This window comes from Dromiciops gliroides, chromosome X (assembly GCF_019393635.1).
Source record: "Dromiciops gliroides isolate mDroGli1 chromosome X, mDroGli1.pri, whole genome shotgun sequence".
Lineage (NCBI taxonomy): Eukaryota > Metazoa > Chordata > Mammalia > Microbiotheria > Microbiotheriidae > Dromiciops > Dromiciops gliroides.
In genome coordinates this window covers 71,513,691-71,534,254 of record NC_057867.1, presented here as the reverse complement: position 1 = coordinate 71,534,254, position 20,564 = coordinate 71,513,691, and the positions used below count along the sequence as shown (strand labels likewise).

At 42.6% G+C, this 20,564-nt stretch overlaps 1 protein-coding gene across 1 annotated transcript in view; it reads right to left on the bottom strand.

Annotated features, from left to right (window-relative positions):
• Positions 1 to 20,564, bottom strand: part of ZNF711 (zinc finger protein 711) — a 114,777-nt gene that overhangs the window by 89,299 nt on the left and 4,914 nt on the right. Inside the window, exons 4-5 of the mRNA XM_043973859.1 lie at positions 11,545 to 11,733; positions 8,630 to 8,696 (exon numbers count right to left, since the gene is read on the bottom strand). Of these exons, the coding sequence (XP_043829794.1) occupies positions 8,630 to 8,696; positions 11,545 to 11,733 (256 nt within the window). The remainder of the gene's footprint in view (positions 1 to 8,629; positions 8,697 to 11,544; positions 11,734 to 20,564) is intronic.

Below are 20,564 nucleotides of genomic sequence, written 5' to 3'. Positions count from 1 at the left end.
CTAGCCACATGATGTTGGGCCTCACTTTCTTCCTCTTTAAAACAAGAGTTGGACTATTGGATTTCTAAGTGTCTGTCAGTTCTATGATAGCTCTTCCCGTAATGAAAGATGAAGATCACAGCAATAAAATGCCAGACAGTCTCCCAAGGGGAAGATAAGCTTCAGTGTGGGCAAGTGTCAAGTCTGTAATTAAAAATAAATAACCTGAACCTTATTAATAAGAAAGGAACCAGGGGCAGCTAGGTGGCGCAATGGATAAAGAACCGGCCTTGGATTCAGGAGTACCTGAGTTCAAATCCGGCCTCAGACACTTGACTTACTAGCTGTGTGACCCTGGGCAAGTCACTTAACCCCCATTGCCCAGCCAAAAAAAAAAAAAAATAAGAAAGGAACCAACCTAAGCATGAAGAAATTCGGGGATCGAGCCTCCCCTTCCCCTCCCTCCTCCCACCCCCAGATCCCCAATCCATATTGGCTATATGGCCCAGGACCAGTCACTTTACCTCCATGCTCACAATGAACTCTCTAAGACTGTTAAATGGCAAAGTACTCATAAAGAGCGTCTCCTAACTTGGTGTTCTCTACACCAATGAAATCAGAGGACCAAAAGAGAATGTACAGGAAAACAGGCACCAAGATATTGGTAGAGAACTGCAAAATTTACTGAGAACTGATTCCCGACCCAGTCTCCTTTTCTCCAGACAAATGAATTGCCTGGGGCTGACCAGTCTCGGTCAATTCCAGACTCTAGATTGCTTACGGATCTCCCCCAAGCAAACTATCACCTCCCAAAGATTCCCAAGCTTACTTCCTGAACTTTAGGTTATTGTGTAAAAAGATTCATTTTACATTAAATAGTTTCTGTCTGTGAGAAATTTACCTTTCCCAAGGGCAGTTTCACAGCTCTCTCTGTTCTGTTACCTCATAAAAAGCCTGTCCTTGTTTCCCATCTTTGGGTATTCCTAGCTTCCAGATACCACGAACTATAGTTCCTCTGCCCCGATTATAAAGACCTTATTTCTCCTATATTGATTGTTTCCTTAATTTCCAGGTTAACATGGTTATAACCCAGGAATTGAACCTAAGTTGGGTCAACTGGGCTCCGAAGACATTGTCGTCAGTAGGCTAGTGCTACTGCCGCCAAAGTCAGAAGGACAAGAGAATTATGAGCCCACCTTGGTCCAAAAAGCTCTGCCTCAAAGTTACCCTGGATCTGCTAGGCCTTCCCAGAGGTGTAGGGCAAGGAAGAAGTAGGACCGGGAAACCTACTACAGCAAAGTTTCCCAAGCTAGAAGCAAGCAGGAATTCATTGCTTCCTGCTGGACTGTCTGAGGAAACGTTTCAGAGGGTGAGCCAGGTGCAATGTGAACATACTACTTCCCCCATTCTTTTTTTTTTTCCAGGGCTTTGGGGGTTAAGTGACTTGCTCAGGGTCACACAGCTAGTAAGTGTCAAGTGTCTGAGGCCGAATTTGAACTCAGATCCTCCTGAATCCAGGGCCGGTGCTTTATCCACTGCGCCACCTAGCTGTTCCCCCATTCTTTATGCACTATGTCTTAGTACTTGCTTACCACTGACTGTGTACATTTGGGGAAGGGTAGTTCTTGAGGGGGCAATGCAGTGTTTCCAGGCCCCTTTCTTTTATTCATATGGGACAAGAACTGACTATCTCAGAGGAATGAGCATTTCCTGAAAAGGAAATTCCACAGTGTCATCTGAGAAGGCTTAGACTCCAACACTGGGGGATTGGTGTGTGCATGAGCTCCCTTGAGGGGTTGGGGAGGGCTCTAGGACCTGAACCTCTAGCACCTTGATGGTATGCCCTGGCCCTGGATAGATTTCCAGGGATTTTGCCCCACATGCTGCTTCTCGGCTTTACCAGACCTCTTTCTTGTCTTCTCCATCCCAACAGCCAGTCAGCCAGCAAGAGGAATTACCCCCAAATTCTTCCCTTCATCTCTTCTCCTCAGGCTCCCAGGATGGCTCTGTTAATACATGGTCAGCTTACTTGTACTTAGCAGCACAACCTAACAAAGACAACCCACAGAGGGGTCTCCCATGAACTGTGAAGTAGGGCTCATCCTGGGAGCTTTTACACAGCCCCCTGAAGGGCTGAATGGGAGGGGATCATAGGGGGTAACAGACCGATTCATTGTTCGCCAACTTGTTGCTTCTGAAGGACAAGGTATTTTTAAAAAAGTTATTTTTTTGGCAAAAAAAAGGCTTAAGGATCATAAAATCATTCACTGTTAGAGCTAGAAGGGACCTTCTAGCAGAATGCCTGGCAAATAGTAGGTGCCTAATAACTGTTTTTGATTTGTTTGTATGTCCTCGTTTTACAGTGGAAATTCAGGCCCAGAGGAGTTAAATGATTTACTTAAGGTAATACAGCTGGCAAGACCAGAACCCAGGTTTCCTGATCTCTGATCCAATGCTTGAGAGTTATTCTTCTTAGCAAGAATAATAAAAGTAGGGGGCAGCTAGGTGGTACAGTGAATAAAGCACCGGCCCTGGATTCAGGACGACCTGAGTTCAAATCTGGCCTCAGACACTTGACACTTACCAACTGTGTGACCCTGGGCAAGTCACTTAACCCCAATTGCCTCACCAAAAAAAACACACCAAAAAAAGAATGATACAAATGGTACATGTTTGGAGGGGCTGGGGGAAGAGAGGCATACTAACGCATTGTTGGCACAGTTGTAAACTGGTACAATCCTTCTGGAAAACAATTTGGAGCTATGCTCAAAAGGTCATATGCCCTTTGATCACTATTGGGCATATACCCCAAGGAGGATAAAAGAGAGAAAGGTCTCTTAAGTCCCTATTACACTGTAGCAAATGACTAATCTGAAGAATTCACCAAAACTTGTAAAGACTCACAAGACTTTATGCAGAGTGAAGGACAGGAACAAGTGACATGATAATCACAATGAAAGGAAGATAGCTCTGAAACATATCCAAAACCTTCAGAGGGCTGACTACAAATCAGAGGTGGTGGGTTGGAGCTGCAGAATGGATGTTGTCACATATGGCCAACATGTTGTGAAAGGAAATGAAATGTAGTCCTTGTAGATATCATTCTGATTATTTCTTGACCGTCACTCTGTATCAGTTCATACAAATATCTCTGTTCATCAGAACTCTTATTTGTCATTTGTACTGTACATGATATTCCATCATCTCCAAGGCAGCTAGGTGGTGCAGTGGATTTGGCAGGAAAGCTTGAGTTCAAATCCAACCTCAGACCCTTACTAGCTCTGTAACCCTGGGGAAGTCACTTCACTGCTGTCTCCTTCAGTTTCCTCAATTATAAAATGGGGATAATGACAGCACCTGATTGCCAAAGTTGTTATCACATGAGATAATATTGGCAAAGAGCTTTGGAAACCTCAAAGTGCTATAGAAGTGCTAGTTGTCGCTAGTTGTCTTTGTAATTGTTATGATTACTATACATGGGTTTGGGTTTTTTAGCCATTCCTGGAGGACAAGGGACTGTGTTTCACTTGTGTCTAACACAGTTCCTGGCACACAGCAGGCACTTAATAAATGCTTGTGACTTATAACAGGCACCCAGTTTGCTTTCATTGTTTCTGTTACCACAGGAAAGGTTGTGGTATAAATGAGAGTTTTCTTTTCACCTCTCCCTCCCTTTAGGTAGATGCCTAGGAATGAGATTGCCTGGGTTAAAGGGTTAAAGTTCACCACACTTGAAAGAACCTCATGGTCTTAGACAAATTACTTCCCCTCTCTGGGCTAAAGTTTCCTCGCTGAGACTGGAATAGACTAATTGATCTCTGAAGTCTCTTCCACTTCTAATATTCCATGATTTAATGATTCCCTTTTGCCTCTCCAAGGTCCAGTTTAAGTTTCAACTTTGCCATGAAGTTAGTTACACAAAAGGCAGTGGCTCCTCATTGGCTCCTCATTCTTTTGAACCACTACACTACTGAATGCCTAGACCACACAAGTAAACACAGTTCCTTGGTGCTCCTATCTCCTGCTATTGTCTTTAATATGCTGCTCTCATTTGCCTAACTGGATTGCCAACTCCCCAAGCTCAAGGACCCTGACTTTTTGCCTTTTGTTACCCTCACAGGGTAACACTTCTAAACAGGAGTTCAAGACATTCTTGTTGATGGAGTGATTCTCACTGGGGAAATATCATCCGAGTGACCCAAGCATCTGTTACATTTTTTCTTCCAATAGTTGCACAGCAAGTGATACTGGCCATATAGTTTGAGGAATAAAGCAGACTTTCTCTCTTTTCACAAAGGTTACTTTTTGAAGAAAAAAAGGTAGTGTAAACTATGGTAAAGACAGGCTTTCAAGGGCATGAGGAAGGTGAGACACTGCCATCTACTGATAAGAATAATCCTAATCAGGTTCCCACTAAATTTCTCTCGGGGGAGACTAATGATGAGATGTATTGTCCATTAAAATATACATTTCTAAAGAGGCACAGCAGTAATTTTGGGGGAAATCAGTACAAAGAGAATAAGAGTAAAATACAAAGGAAGCTGGGAAATATGAAAATGGAACTATTTTGTCAAACGGTCTGACACCTAGGATCTAGTCAGTTCTGCCCAAAGTTCTGAGACCCTGGACAAGTCATTTTGCTTTTGTGGTTCTCACTTGCCTCATGTGTAAAATGATAGGGCTGAACTACTCCCTTCTAGCTCTAATATTCCATGATAACATATCATATCATAGCGGCCCTCTTGGCTTTTCATGTTCGTTATCTCTATACTGAAAAGCTAATCATCCCTTACTCCTATAAACTCAGGTAATCAATCAGTAAACATATATTAAGCACTTACTATATGTGAGATCTAGAAGTCATCTTCCTAGAGATGATAATTAAACACATGGGAGCTTATGAGGTCACCAAGTGAGAGTATAGAAAGAAGATGACCCAGGCCAGAGCCTCAGGGACCATTCAGGGGGTGTGACATAGATGATGAATCACTGAAAGAGACCGAGAAGGATAGATCCTAGAGGTAGGAAGAAAATGAGGAGAAAGCTATGTCATGAAAACCTAAAGAGGAGGCGTATCTAAAAGGAGAGAGTGGTAAACACTATTCTGTAATGAAATTTGTTCTGCCTACTATTATATAGTGATCACCATCCTAGGAAACATAGTAAAGCTATCTATCCCTCCTCCTCCGTGGCTATGACCTTGACCTAAAATCCACAAGATTTGAATTCTAATCCTGACTCCTCCAAAGCCTCTCGACTTCTTTGTGACTCAGTTCTCTCATCTGTAGTATAGGGATGATACTGACCTATCTTCCTCTGAGGGTTGTGATGAGGTTTGCATTATTGTATTGAAAAGTGCTTTGAAAAGTATAAATGGTGATAAAGAGAAGAGAAGCAAAGAGAATCATAGAATCTTAGAATTGGAAGGAACTGTACCTCAACAGTCAAGCCCCAACTCGAAGCATGAACCACCTCGCTCAACATCCCAGCATTCATATTTGCCAAGTTCTGTGGAGGAAAATGTACAATGTGGAACACATCCCCCATTTGGAGGCTGTACGAGGTCATGGGGCATAGCCATAGCAATGCCCCCCTAGTCCTTTGTCTCTTCATTCTCCTACCCCTCTACCCCCATTAGCATGGTCATTTCTTCCTCCTAATCCTTCATAACACTTCTATCACTAGGCCCATACAAATGGTTCTTTCCTCTCCTCATCACTGAAGCAGTGTTGAAAATGCTGGAGAGCTCTCAACCCTAAAATCTAGAAAGAGAGCTGTGTCTACGTATTCTGTCTGCAGCAGGTACTTACTGTTTATTAAATGAACGAATCAATGCGGATGTGGATGTGCATGCACATGTGCGCACATATCTACTCTTGAATGTGAATATTGAATCCCTTCAATATAGTGGGAAAAGAACTCGATTTGGAATTGGAGGATGTGAGTGCAAATCCTAATTCTGCTCTTTACTACCCATGTGACCATTTTTCTGGGCCTCAATTTCCCCATCTATGAAATGAGGGGGCTAGGTGGTATCTGAGGTCCCTTCCAGCTCAAAATCAATGATCCCATGTTTTTCATAAAATGAACTGAGGTTTTCTCTGTTGTAAACTGGTTTGACTGAATAAAGAAACCATTCTACTATCAATATTTGAAAACAAACGCTTACATAGCGATGGGGAAACGGTTTGCTTCATTCCGAAGATGGAAATGAAAAATGAGACAACTATCTTTAGACCATAGCCACACAACAATGTTTTTTGTTTGTTTGGCCACATGACAATGTTTGCCGCTAATAGCTCAGTGTTGAGTCCACTTTCTTTGGGAATCTTTGCCCTTTCCATTTTCTTATGTAACCTTCCCTAACCACAGGTTCATGAACATGAGCTTCTTTTGACCCCTTCTTTCTACAAGCTTGTGGAATCTGATCACGGGCAAGAAAGCATCATTTTACTGGGGAGTAGTTTGGAAATGAAGAGACAAAAGAAGGAGAGTATTGCTATGGGTATGTCCAATGAGATTTTATAGCCTCAAGATAGGGGGATATGCCCACATTGTATACTTTTTCTCCAAATGACTTGGCAAAAATGAATGCTGGGGGGGGGGGAGGGGGGAGCTAAGTGGTGCAGTGGATAGAGCACCGGCCCTGGATTCAGGAGGACCTGAGTTCAAAGGCGGCCTCAGACACTTGACACTTACTAGCTGTGTGACCCTGGGCAAGTCACTTAACCCCAACTGCCTCACCCAAAAAAAAAAAAAAAAGAATGCTGGGATGTTGAGGGGGGTGCGGTTCGTGCTTCAGGTTGGGGTTTGACTAGATGACCTTTGAGATATGGTTCCTTCCAATTGTAAGTGGACTGTACTTGGAAATGAGCTGCTATTGCTTTTCATCTTTTATGTCCCCTAAGCATGTGGTGTCTAATCTAGACTTTGGCCTCAGCCCTATCATCTCCTTGCCCCATGCCTCCCTGCCCTATGCTCTCTCCATGGAGTCAGTGACCTCACCTCAGATAGAGCTAGATGCTCCCTTTAGCAGTTCACTTCTAGCCCTCACTTACCAATTGCCCACTCAACATCTCCAGTTAAATGTCCTATGGACATTTGTCTTGTCTTCCCTCCTAAAGCCACTCTTCCTCCCAATTTTCCAGCCTCCTTCCTTCCAGTCACAAAGGTTCATGACATGTGTTCTCCTAGCCTCTTTTCTCTCCCTCATTATATCAGATCTGGATGTTACCTCCTTACCTCCCACAGATCCAGCCCCTCCTCTCTCCTCAGAGCCAGGACCACCATTCTATTTTAGGCCCTTAGCAATTCTCAGCCAGCCTACTATAATGGCTTCCTAATTGGTCTCCATGCTTCTAGTTTCTTTCCTCTCCAGTCCATTCTGCACAAAGCCATGCAAAAAATCCTTTTAAGCACTAGGTCTGAGCATGACAGTCTATTGATTAGAAACCTTCGGTTGCTCGCTATTACCGATGGGATCAAATACAAACCCCTCCTCCTCTCAGCGTTTGAGGTCCTCTACAAGATGGCACCCACCTACCATTCCAGCCAGAGTTCACATAATTCTCCTTCATTCACTCTCTATTCCAAGCAAACTGGTCGCCTAACTGTTCCCTAGACGTCTATTTCCTGCCTTTGTGCATTCATTCACACGAACTTTCCCCTGAGCCACAGTAGGCACTTAATAAATGCTTATTGAATAGAGAAAAAAGAATAATGCTCTGTTTTTGTGAAATGAAGACAGTTTTATACATTCTCTCATCCCACTCCTAGTGAATTATGTTTGAAAATAGAATTCAACAGATTTATAATCTTTGATCATCACTGCCAAATTAAAAAAAAAAAACCAACAAGGTTACTGCTCATTCTCAGCAGCTGTTTCAAAATAGTTGGCTCCTTTTTTATGAGGTTAAGCCACTCCAGGATTCATTTATATGATTTTTAGAATTTTTCCATCACTTGGGCCTCTCACTAGCACATGAGGTTTTTTTTGGCCTGCCTACTTTAGAGAATTTACCAGTTGAAACTGAGACAAGAGTGTTATGTCCTATGGAAACAGCAAAACCACATAAGGCTAAAATACAGAACACAAGAATTTTTCAAGGGAAAAAGGGCAGTGATGAATTCCTCAACAGAAAACAAAACACTGTTGCATAGCCTGCTCCCAGAGAAACACTGAATTTATGACTAAGGTGGGACAACTTGGAAAAAGCACAAGCTAAATGTAAAAAGGCAGCCAAGATATGAGTCTCACCTCCACCCACTCCAATCTGATTACTAGCAAATTCTCAAAGATTAGTACTGACAATTCCTGAAAGAGGAATGGCTTGCTGCAAGCTTCTGCAAACCAGCACAAGTCAGTCTGCATGAAAAAGCAGAACTTGCCTCAGAAGTAGCCCAGTTCCTAAATAGTTATCAAATAGCAAAGTCAATATGGAAAATGGGACAGTTAGAGCATATTGCATTTGGGGCACTTGTGGAATTCATCTAGAAAGCTGCTGGTCTCTGGCTAGTTTGCTAACTTTATGAATCTCCTTGGAGTTTCTAATCTAAAGCCTTCCTGGGTTTGACACCATGTCAAGTATATCAGACAAATGAGTTATCATTGTTTCGTGTTTACCTGAATGGGCAGATGTGGAGAAGTTACCTTATCATGGACATAAGCAGCATTCCGCCAAGGTTGAGGTTGGAGTCTAGGTGCAGCCTCCTCTTGGCTGGCACAGAAAAAACAAATCCATGAAAACAAAATTAGAGTACTGTGTTTGCTTACAGCTTACAAATCACTTTTTTTTAGATGAGCCCAATGGTGTTAATAAAAAGTGAATTTTCACATTTTTTAAGACTCTCCTATAAACAATGTACAAAGACAGAATGTATATTGTAACATGGGTTGAGTGCAAAATTCAGGGGTTTCTACTAATCTATATCAGGTCAGTTCATTGCTTTACCCAGAGGACATAAGAATAGATAGACCTGTGATTAATACATTTGTATGGCTCTTTTAAAAAAACCTTTTGCTCTCCAAAATACTTTTACATCTCATCTCATTAGATCTTACCAACTAAGTAATGTTATACTCACTTTATCAAGGAGGAAACAGGACTCGTGAAAAAGAATAATCCATTGAGGATCAGAGATCTAATGCCTTCGGAGCATATACCCAGACATGCCCCAGAAGAGTGAGACATAAGCCCTCTACCGTCTCCTGAACAATGTGCAAAATTCAATGAATGAGGTAAAGTCTTTGACAGTGAAGCCTTGCCTGTCTCTAGTACTTAGGACCCTTTGTTCTGGTATTGATGAAGTTGACAGCTACATGATTGTGGCAGCAATGAGATTCAATGGTTGGCTCATTGATGATGAAGTCCTGAAATGGTCCTCCGGCTAGGCCTTGTACCATGGACCACCGGAAGAGATGCAAACAAAGCAGTAGAAAGAGAGCCAGCCATCAGGAGGTGAGACAGAGAGGTAGGAGAAATGGAGCTGAAGGAGCATTCAGAACCTAGCCCTTCACTGGGACTCTGAGTCATATAGCCTGTAGAGGTCACTGAAGAAGAGCATAATAGTTGTCTTCACTATTGACAGGCTCAGGTACAAGTACTTTAACTTTGCTCTTATAGTAAATAAAACTTGTTCTCTATTTAATGTTTTGTTAAACCTGACTGCTTACCTGTGAGCTGAAGGGCCTTTTCCTTTTAGAAGAAGATCGAGACCTGAGTCAGATTTTGATGTTCTTAAGGCTATGGAGTTACTTAATTATAGCACTTAGCATAGTGCCTAGCATTAATTACTGTAGGTGACTTGATTCATGAGAAACCTCTAAGACTGAACCTGGTCTATATGAGACCATAATTGGGGTTCTAGGTCAAATGTTTAAGTAGAAGACTTAAAACTGGAAGCCAGGGCTACTCATACCCAGTGCAGTGCTTTGAAAAAAATAACACAGCAGGCAGGGGAAGGGAAGGTAGGAATATTGGGAATAATGAGTCACAGTCATGATTTTGCAAAATATCTAAAATATCATTTTGCAAAGTTAAGAAACAAATTGTAATTTAATTTAATTTAGGAATATGGCATTAGGAGTGTCATGGAATTCCATATTTCAAATGATCCATACGTCAAAATAAGGAAAGCCACATTTCATAAGTGGGACATGACACCTCAAAATATTTAATGAAATTTAATGAATTGATACCAAATAGCTACGATTTTACTCTACTGAAACCGTCACTTTTTTGCCTGGGGGCACTGCAAAGTGGAAGAGTTCCTTGTGGATACCATCACAGTCTCCTCTCTTACTACACCTCCACTTTGTTTGTTTTGTTTGTTTGTTTTTGCAGGCAATGGGGTAAGTGACTTGCCCAGGGTCACACAGCTGGTAAGTGTCAAGTGTCTGAGGCCCGATTTGAACTCAGGTACTCCTGAATCCAGGGCTGGTGCTTTAACCACTGCGCCATCTAGCTGCCCTACACCTCCACTTTGACTCTCTGTGGTGGCTGCCTTCTGCTGCACGGTTATGGCATGGTTTTAAAAAAAATGTTAAATGTTTATTGATATAGTTTATCTATGACCTCCTTTTCCAAATATACCCCTTCCCTTTCACCTATCTAGCAAGTTATCCCTTGGAACAAAGAATAAAAAAGCAGGTCAGCAAAACTAATTAATACATCAACTGAGTCTTACACTGTATACCTGCCCATAGTCTGCCTCCTTCCTCCCCCTAGTCCCACCCAACCTCTGCCAAGAAGGGCCAAGCTTGGTCATTAGAAGTACCTGGAGTTGTTTCAATAACATCTATTTCTATATGTACCATCTTATGGTCATAAATCATTTTCATACACTTCAATTCATTTGATCTTCATGACAACCTGGTGAAGAAAGTGGGCAGGATAGCTGGACTTGGAGCCAGGAGGGCCTAGCTTTGAATCTTACCCTGGACACTTAGGAGCTCTGTGACCATAGTTAAGTCACTTAGTCTCTCTAAACCTGGGTTTCCTCAAATGTAAAATGTTACCAGTACTTGCTGTTGTGAGGAGGATTAAATGTGCATAAAGTGAACTATCATTATCATGATCATCAAGATCATTGTGACCACCACCACCATCTCCATTTTATAGATGAGAGAGGGGTCAAGTGACTTGTGAAAGGTAACATGGCTAAGTGAGACTTGAGCTAGAACTCAGGCCTCCTGGCTCCTTATCTGTGGGGGTTCTTTCCATTACCCTGTGTGGCCCGCCATGTAGCCAAACTGGGTAAGCCTTGTTGCAGGGGTGCTGTCATAGAGTGGTATGGAAATGATAGCAAGGTTACTTGAGGTGGATAGAGAGGGGCCAACACTTCAGGTACTCAGTGCCATGGCTGAATGAAATGCATTGGTGTATTGGGAAGAGTCTCTCTGGATTTCATTCCACCCAAACCTGGCACACATGGCCTTTCAAGCAAACAGATCAAGCATCTGAAGAGATGGAAAAATGAGGATGATGAGAATCATCACCACCACCACACTTATTTCCTGAGGCGTGTGCTGATCAACATATTCAGAGAAATTAGGAAATGTCTTACCGGCCCTGAGTTTTCAGCTTTGAGCTCTTTCGACAGTAGTGGACAGTCTGCATTATTACACCAACTATTAAAGCCAGTCCTATCCCAGGGAGCACTGCTACCAAAATCAGATCTAGAGTACTCCAGAGTTGCTCACATTTGGCACCCATGTACCAATAATTTCCCCACTGACCTCTGAAATTTAGGCATCTAGAGATAGAAAAAAGAAATAGAAATGACTCATTAATTAGGTAACAGGGAAGGAGACATTTTCATCCCTAGCTAAATCAAACACCACATTGTTTCCCAAGTTTATGATGTTTCACTTTATAGCCCTCCAGAGATGGGTGTTGTCACATTTTCCAGAAAGCCCACACATTGAGGCAGCTCCATAATTGCTTCCCAGCTTTCCCTAACCAGCAACCAGGGAATGGTGCCAGTGGAGAAAAATGGAAGCCATCACCCCCCCACCTCTGCCACTCATGGGCACCCCTTCCCCTTGTCTGTTTTCTTACAATGAATGCTGTGAGGAGGAAGGAGCAAGCTGGGCCTGGTCTACAGGATCTGAAACTTCTGGGTCGATAGATTCTCCCTACTATCCACTCACTCCCTCCCTCCCTCCCTCAGTGAAGAAAGAAAGCCAGCAACTGACTCTGGGGCCCACACTGGATGCAGAGGGAGGAGCATGGAAAGGTAGAAGCTGCTTGCCTCCTCTGCCTCCCCCTGCTCCCCCTTCCCTGATTCTCTTCCTCCTCCTCCTCCTCCTCCTCCTCCTCCTCTCCCTCCTCCCCCATTCTCTTCTTCCTCCTCCCCTCCCCTGATTCTTTTCTTCCTCCCCCTCTTCTTCCTCTTCCTCCTCCTCCTCTCCTTCCCCTGTCCCCTCCTCCTCTCTGGTTCTTCTTCCCACCCCACAGCCCAGCCTAGAAGGAAAACATTTTGGAGGAATAAATGACACACGTGCACTCCTAGTATTCTGAATGAGCCTTGAACATTCCTTAGTAATCTCAGCCAGAGTCTGACTCACAGAATGGAGACTGGAGCAGAATGAGCCCACAGAGGGAAGCCCAGGGATTTATGGGATAGCACTACTTGACCCAAAAAACTCAAGTGACTTTCTACTGTTTATCCTAGAAAGTGGTATTCAGGTTCTCCACAATCTGTCACACAAGCCTCCTGTCCACCCTTACCATCTTTCACCTGGAGTATTCCATGCAGTACATTTCTGATAGGTCTCCCTGCCTGCAGGCTTCCCTCTCTCCCATTCACCATCCCCATTGCTGCCAAAATCATCTTAAACCAGTCTGACCACATTTCCAGCTTGTCTTCCTGGCCTTCATCAAACTGTCATCCTTTGGCCCCCATATTTTTCTCAGAATTACTTCCCATTAGTCCTCTTTACACACTGTGTCTTCCCCCAATTTGGCATTCTCTCCTCTGCCTCCAGGCTTCTGTCCCAGGATGTTTAGGCTAGAAACCCTCCCTCTTTACCTCTATTTCTTTTCTTTTCTTTTCTTTTTGCGGGGCAATGGGGGTTAAGTGACTTGCCCAGGGTCACACAGCTAGTGTTAAGTGTCTGAGACTGGATTTGAACTCAGGTCCTCCTGAATCCAGGGCCAGTGCTCTATCCACTGCGCCACCTAGCCGCCCCTTTACCTCTATTTCTTAGACTCTTAGAATTTCTTTCAATGTTCAACACAGGCTGCCACTTCCTCCAGGAAAGCATTCCTGTCCTCCAAAGTCGTTAGTGCTCTTGCGCTCTCTCTCTCTCTCAAAATTCTCTCAGACGCACCTATCTGTTTACATGTCGAATCCTCCAAGAGTACAGCAGGTTGCTGAGGGAAGTGGCTGGTTTTCATTTATTCTCAGTGGCTTGTACACAGTAGATGTTTAATAACGGCTTGCTGAATCTCATTGTATTGCAAACTGCCTTTCATGCATGTGCCAGGTAAATCAGACTATTTTCTGTGGGCCTAGAGCCGGCTTCTTTCTTTCCACACGGATTTCTCAATTCTCCCACCCAATAAAGCTTCCTCCCTCCCCCTTCCCCTCCCTCAATTCCTCTCTCCTCAGATTTCTCCTAACAACCCTTTGCCTGGACCTCTCCTTTACACTTATCTCATTCCCCCATATATCACAATTGTTTGCGTGTCTGTGCCCACCCCTCCCCCCATGAGATCCCAAGCTTCCTGAGATCAGGGCCTGTGTCTTATCTCTCCGTATATTCCTAGCCTCTAGCACAAGGCCTTTCCGAGATTAGGCACTGAGAATTTATTGAATTGAACTGAGTGGGGAAAGAATGTTCCCTCCCAACAGGAGATTATCTCTGACGTGGCTTTGGAGGTTGAAATGCTATGCCTTACCAAGGGATGAGGGAGTGAGGATGGGGGTCAGGCTAAAGAGAATGAGCAAAAATCAAGCCAGATTCTTAGTGAATAAACTATTTTTTCCCTATGTTGCTCTAGCAAACTAAATTAAGTATGGTGATAGCCTGGAAGAAATATTAGCACCACCAAGGACCAAGGAATAACCTATATACTTGGGAAGTTCCAGATTAAGCACACATATACACTCACACACATATATACATACACACACATACATACATATACACAAATACACACACATACACACACACCCCTTAAAGAACTGATCATTCTGCTGATGTGGGTACTTCATCTACTACTGCAAATCGAAATTCCCATGGGCCCAGTCCTTGGACAGTAGCCAGATATACAATCCATCCTGAGACATGCTTCACATACAGTTTCTGAGCAGCCAATATCACCTCTAACACAATGAGGCATCCAAGGGGGGCAAAGTAATCACACTTCATAAAACCTAATCTACTTCTGGAGGTCAAGGCAGGTTTCCATCAGTTCTTATTCAATCTCACAGATTTCTTATGGGGAAAATATATGTATGCATGTATGTCTGTATATGTGTGTGTGTGTGTGTGTGTGTGTTTGTTTCGGGACTATCTTTGTTATTCAATCTGAGTAAATAGCAGAAAAGACTTTCCCACTATTTACCAAAACCTGGTACATGCATCTCACGAGTCAGTGTTAAAATATAAAATGCTTTTCCAATGGGAAATCATATTTTAAAGAAAAAGATTTCCATTTTTCCTTGCTATCTAGTTATTGTGAAATGTTGACACTGCTTGCAAGTCAGTAGATGGGGTAAGTGGTCCCGAATAGTGATTTCAAAGTCAAATAGAAATGGGGGTCACTAAAGCATGCATAAGGATCTCTGTGAGCACATATTAACTTAGAAAATCACACTGTAGTGCTATCTATCTTCTATTGTATTTTGATTTATTTTATTAAACATTTCCCAATTACATTGTAATCTGCTTCCCGGCTTCACTGGGGAGTGCTGTGGGCTGGACTTCGACTTTGGTCCTGAACATTTGATGAACCTGGCCCTCTTAGGTTGGGTCGCTTTCAAAAGCAAATAGCCTGGGGGCAGCTAGATGGCGCAGTGGTTAAAGCGCTGGCCCTGGATTCAGGAGTACCCGAGTTCAAATCCAGCCTCAGACACTTAACACTTACTAGCTGTGTGACCCTGGGCAAGTCACTTAACCCCCATTGCCCCGCAAAAAAACAAACAAAACAAAACAAAAGGAAATAGCCTATTTGAAATACATTTTCAAGTTGCTTTCTGTACCATGTCTTTACTTGAAGGTAAAATAATGTTTTGAACATCAATGTGGCTTCTTTGTTTCTTTTCATTTTGTTTTAAAGCAATGCCATGAGAAAATTTAAAGAATTTAAGAATAATTATGAAATAATTTACTTTGCCTTTCCTGAGCCCCACAACTGCTCTTCCTTAAGCTTAACTGCCTTATATTTATTATCGCTTTATATTTAATTTGTATGTGGGCAGGTAGGTGGCTCAGTGGATAGAGCACTGGCCCTGTAGTCAAGAGGACCTGAGTTCAAATCTCACTTTAGACACTTACTCTGTGACCCTGGGCAAATCACTTAATCCCAATTGCCTTAAATATCCCCGGCCATCTCCAGTTGTCCTGATATCTATCTTGCCACTGGACCCAGATGGCTCTGGAGGAGAGAGTGAGGCTAGTGATATTCCACAGCCCTCCCTCACTTCAATCCAGTTCACTGCAAGTCATGACATCACCCCGATGTCATGGTCCTCTTTGAGAAGGAAGGACATACAACAACAACAATTTAATTTGTGTGTATATGGGTATATATAATTTGTGTGTGTGTGTGTACATAAATATATACATACTTCCTGTTTTTCTGTAAGACTATAAGTTCCTTGAGTGTAGGGGCTACTTCATTCTTTGTAGGTATATACTTAGTGCTTGGCACACAGGAGACATTTAATAAATGCTAACTGATTGATATGCATACCCACTGTTCTCCTGTCAGTGCCAATCAGTCCATCAGCGAGCATTTATTAAGCATTTACCATGTATGCCAGTTATTGTCGTAAGGACCGGGGCTATGAAGAAAGCTCTTAGAAAGCTCCCATTCTAACGGGAGAAATGATATGTACATGATCTATACCAAGTAGCCAGAGAGAGGAAGGTATGGGCTGCTGGGAGTTCTGGGGAAGGCCTCCTTCAGAAGGAGTCACTTCTGCTATGTCATGAAGGAAGCCAGGAGGTGGAAGTGAGGAGAGAGTATGTTCCACACATGGTGGCTGCCAGTGTGAAGGTCCAGAGATGGGGGATGGAATGATGTGTATGAAATACAGAGATGGAGATTAGTATGGACAGACCAGACAGTTCATTGGAGGGAAGTACAGTGTGGGTCAAAAGTCATTATGTTTTACTAACTTTTTGAAAATTCGTTTTTCTTGATTTTTCACCATTTACGAGGTTTGATTTTGCATATATAACGTAAATTCATTTCCCATTTATACTCTGCATATGGGCCGATGGTATTGTACATTAAAAACAAAAAATAAGAGTTATTGAATATTGAAAACCCTTCCTTACTTTGGGCCCACCCTGTAGTATGTATGAAGAAGGCTAGAAGGGGAGGAAAGGGCTGGGTTATAAGGAGCTTTGAATGTCAAATAGAGGAATTTATATTTGATCCTAGAGGTCACAGGGAATTTTAGGAAAATCACTTCGGCAGTTATATGGAGAATAGATTGGGGTAAGAAGAAATTGGAGGCAAGAAGGTAAATTAGGAAGTTTACTAATGTATTCCAGGCAAGGGGTGATGAGAGCCTGAATGTGAGTAGAGAGAAGATGTAGATGAGAAATGTAGTGAAGTGAGAAACTGCAAGACTTGGCAACTGATTGGATGATGGTGCCTGCAACCTTAATGGAGAAGTTCTAAAGAGGGAATATAATGTTTTCTCTTTTAGGAATATGTCTACAGGACATGCTCTTTGAGGTATCTACTAGGCAGTTGGTGATGTAGGACTGGAGCTCAGGGGAGAGACTGACACTGGTAAAGCTTCTGACTGCACTAAGACTTTTGGGACACCCCATATCTAACTAGGAACCATCAGGACATAGAAATTGTAACTGTGAGCATAGAGATAGGTTTGTAATGTGATAGGAAAGCAATGTGATCACCAAGTGAGACAGTATAAAGAGTATAAAGATAGTATAAAGAGATAGTAGAGGGGAAGCTAGGTGGCACAGTGGATAGAACACTGGCCCTGGATTCAGGAAGACCCGAGTTCAAATCCGGCCTCAGACGCTTAACACTTACTAGCTGTGTGACCCTGGGCAAGTCACTTAACCCCCATTGCCTCCCCCCTCCCCCCCCCAAATGTAAAGCACAAGAGATAGTATAAAGAGAAAAGAAGGTCCAGGTCACCCATAATTAACGGGTGTGAAATGGAGGAAAATGCAGTCTAGGAGACTGAGGACAAGTGATCAGAAAGGAGGGAGGAGGAGAACCAAGAGAGAACAATGTTACAAAAGCCCAGAGAGAATAGTCAACAATATCAAAATCTGTAGAGAGGTCAAGGAAGGATGAGGATTGAGAAAAAGATCATTAGGTTTGGTAATGAAGAGATGATTGATAACTGTGAAGGGGGTAGTTTCAGTTGAATAATGATATTGGCAGTCACATTTTTGAGGGTTTAGAACAGAGTGAGAGGAGAGGAAGTGTAGCCACTGAATGTAGATGACTTTTTCAAAAAGTTTAGCTAAGGAAGGAAGGAAGGAAGGAGAGGGTGTTACAGATATAGGATGATAGCCAGAAGGATGGTACATCTAGTGAGGTTTTTGAAAGGTTGGGGGAGACTTGGGTGTGTTTACAGACAGCAGAGAAGACACCAGTAGATAAGGAGAGATTAGAGATTAGAGATAGAGTACAGATGATAGAGAGCAATCTACTGGAAAACACCAGAAGGGATGGAATCATGGGTACAGGTAGAAGACCTTAGCAAGGAGAAGGGCCACATCTTCAGCAGAGACTGGAATGTGGAGGAGATAGTGAGGCACCGTGTCAGAGGGATATGAGAGAAGGAAAAGACTGGAAAGGAAACTTTCAGCAAATGGCCTCTGTATGGGAGGGGAGAGGAGGGAAAGGAAGTAAAGGACCAGACTGAGACCGAAGAGGAAGCCTGGAACAGTCATTGTGGTGGGTGGGATAGAGAAAAGATCCGAGAGGAGTAGAAGGAATGCCTTGTTGCAATGACTATACAATTGAGATTAGATAATACAATTGAGATTACATAAAGGTAAATTTCTAAAGGACTCAGTCAGCAGGGTTTTATGATTCCTTCCAGTACCAACGTGATTAGTGTAGTAAAATGAACTAAAGGTTACTCCAAATAGAGTTGAGTTGTATATTTGTACTGATAAAATAATTCCTTAAATATACTGGGAATGGGCATTCAGAGAACTCAAAGTACTTCACAGCCATATGATTAATCCACATACAGGGACAAAGTAAGACAGAAGTTATGGGCCTGGAAGCAAGGTTAGGCAGTGAGTTGAATTGCACTTTGTATCAGATTTGGCATATTTCTTTGGGATGTGTGATGAAATAATGGGATTTAGCAGATACTCAAAGACCCCCCTGGAGATTAATCTATACTGATTGAATCAAGTGAGGGTGATTGACTGCTGATTAAGCCTACTTCAAGCTAATTGGATTGTAATCACACCTGACTATCCCTTAAGAAGGTATTGTTCTCAGAAACTAGACTGTGAACTCAACTTGAGAACACCTTCAAAGCCAATGGATTTGGATGACGCCAACCAATCACCTTGAAGCAGTGTGTAAGGACCGCCTCTGTTCCAGATCTATAAAAAGCTTCCACCAACAGCTTGCTAGGGGGTTCCTGATTAAAGCAGGCTCGTGGAGGAGGACTTCAGGAAGAACCCAACCAGGCTGGAACTCTAGGCTAGACTGGAGCTGAAACTTCTGATTTAAGGTGACCACAATTTAGATTTTAAACATCACAGATGGGAGTTCCAAAGGAAGCATAATAAAACTGTGGGGATGAACAGTCACCACAATTTGAAAAATAAAGAACAGCCAGCATGCCTCAAGTCCTCCTCTGATGTCTTCTGATGGTCGAGGCTTCTCAATGGCTGTGCCAGCAAAACACAAGGGCAGAGAGGTCCTAGCCAATTGTATATAGGGCTGATGATGGCCTGCCATACAAAGACCAGTTGAGCTAGCCTCAGAGAGGCTCATCATCATTGGGATGGCCATAGTAGGAGGGATTTTTTCCATATGAATTCTGAAAGACATCCACTAAAGTGGGTTGTCATCTGTATCAGTAAAGTCATTTAAAGACATTTTAGGAGTGACAGTAAAGATGGGGGAGAAAGGTAATCAAGGTCAGCCTTAGACCAAACTGCCCTCTCTTGCAAGTGTCCCTTGCTCATTCGTTTTTTTCTTTTACAAAGCCACTCTTTTCTCAAATGTGTATCATCAATCTTTTTTCTATCCTCTGACCCAGTCGCTCTTTTTTTGTTTGTTTGGTTTTGGTTTTTTTGTGGGGCAATGGGGGTTAAGTGACTTGCCCAAGGTCACACAGCTAGTAAGTGTCAAGTGTCTGAGGTCACATTTGAACTCAGGTACTCCTGAATCCAGGGCCAGTGCTTTATCCACTGCGCCACCTAGCTCCCCCCATGACCCAGTCACTCTTAAATTTTGTGAATAAAAAGGTTTTTTCCTAAGAATTTTAACCTGAATTTAGAATGAAAGATATTTTATGTTCTTACATTAGGAAGAGTGCTAGATCTAGAGTCAAGAGTATTGGGTTCAAATCTTGGATCTTCCACTTACTTGTGACCTTGGGCAAATTGCTTAGCCTCTATAGGCCTTAGTTTCCTCACTTGTAAAATGAGAAGGTTGGACCAGATGGCCTCTGAGAGATTTTCCAGCTCTAGATATGTAACGCTATGATCCGAAAACAAGGAGGAATACATAGACGAAGGGTAGATTCATGTTTTAACAAGAGATATCAACAAGTCCTTTCCAGCTCAAATAGCTTAGCAGGGACATGATGGCTGTGTCCAAGTATTTGAAAGTCTGTCACATGGAAGACGGATTAGTCTTGTTTGGCTTCAGAGGGCAGAACTAGGAGTAATAAATAGGTAGGAGTTGCAGACAGGTCAATTTGGAATTGACGTAAGGAGTGATCCCCAAATGGACTTAGTAAATAAATACTGCATTCTCTCCTGCAGGAGGTATTCAAGGCCGGAAGACCATATATCAGGGATGTTAAGAGGGAATTCTTGGCCAGGTACAGATTGGACTACATGGCCTTGGAAGAGGTTCATTCTCTGTAGAGATTCTGGGAACCTTTGACTTGATACAAACCTGTCTTACTTGAAATTCACAGACAAAAACTGCAAGCAACTCAATTACAAAAATAGAAACTTGTGGTATTACTTTGATTTGCAAAACAATTCCCTACATGTTTCCTTTAAATGGCAAACTCTCTTGGTACATTTAAAATATCACTTGATTTAAAAAGATGCAATGCCTATATATGCATATACACACATATATGCATAGAAATATATACACATACATGTTGCATAGAAAAACAAACAAACAAACAAAACTGGGGGCAGCTAGTTG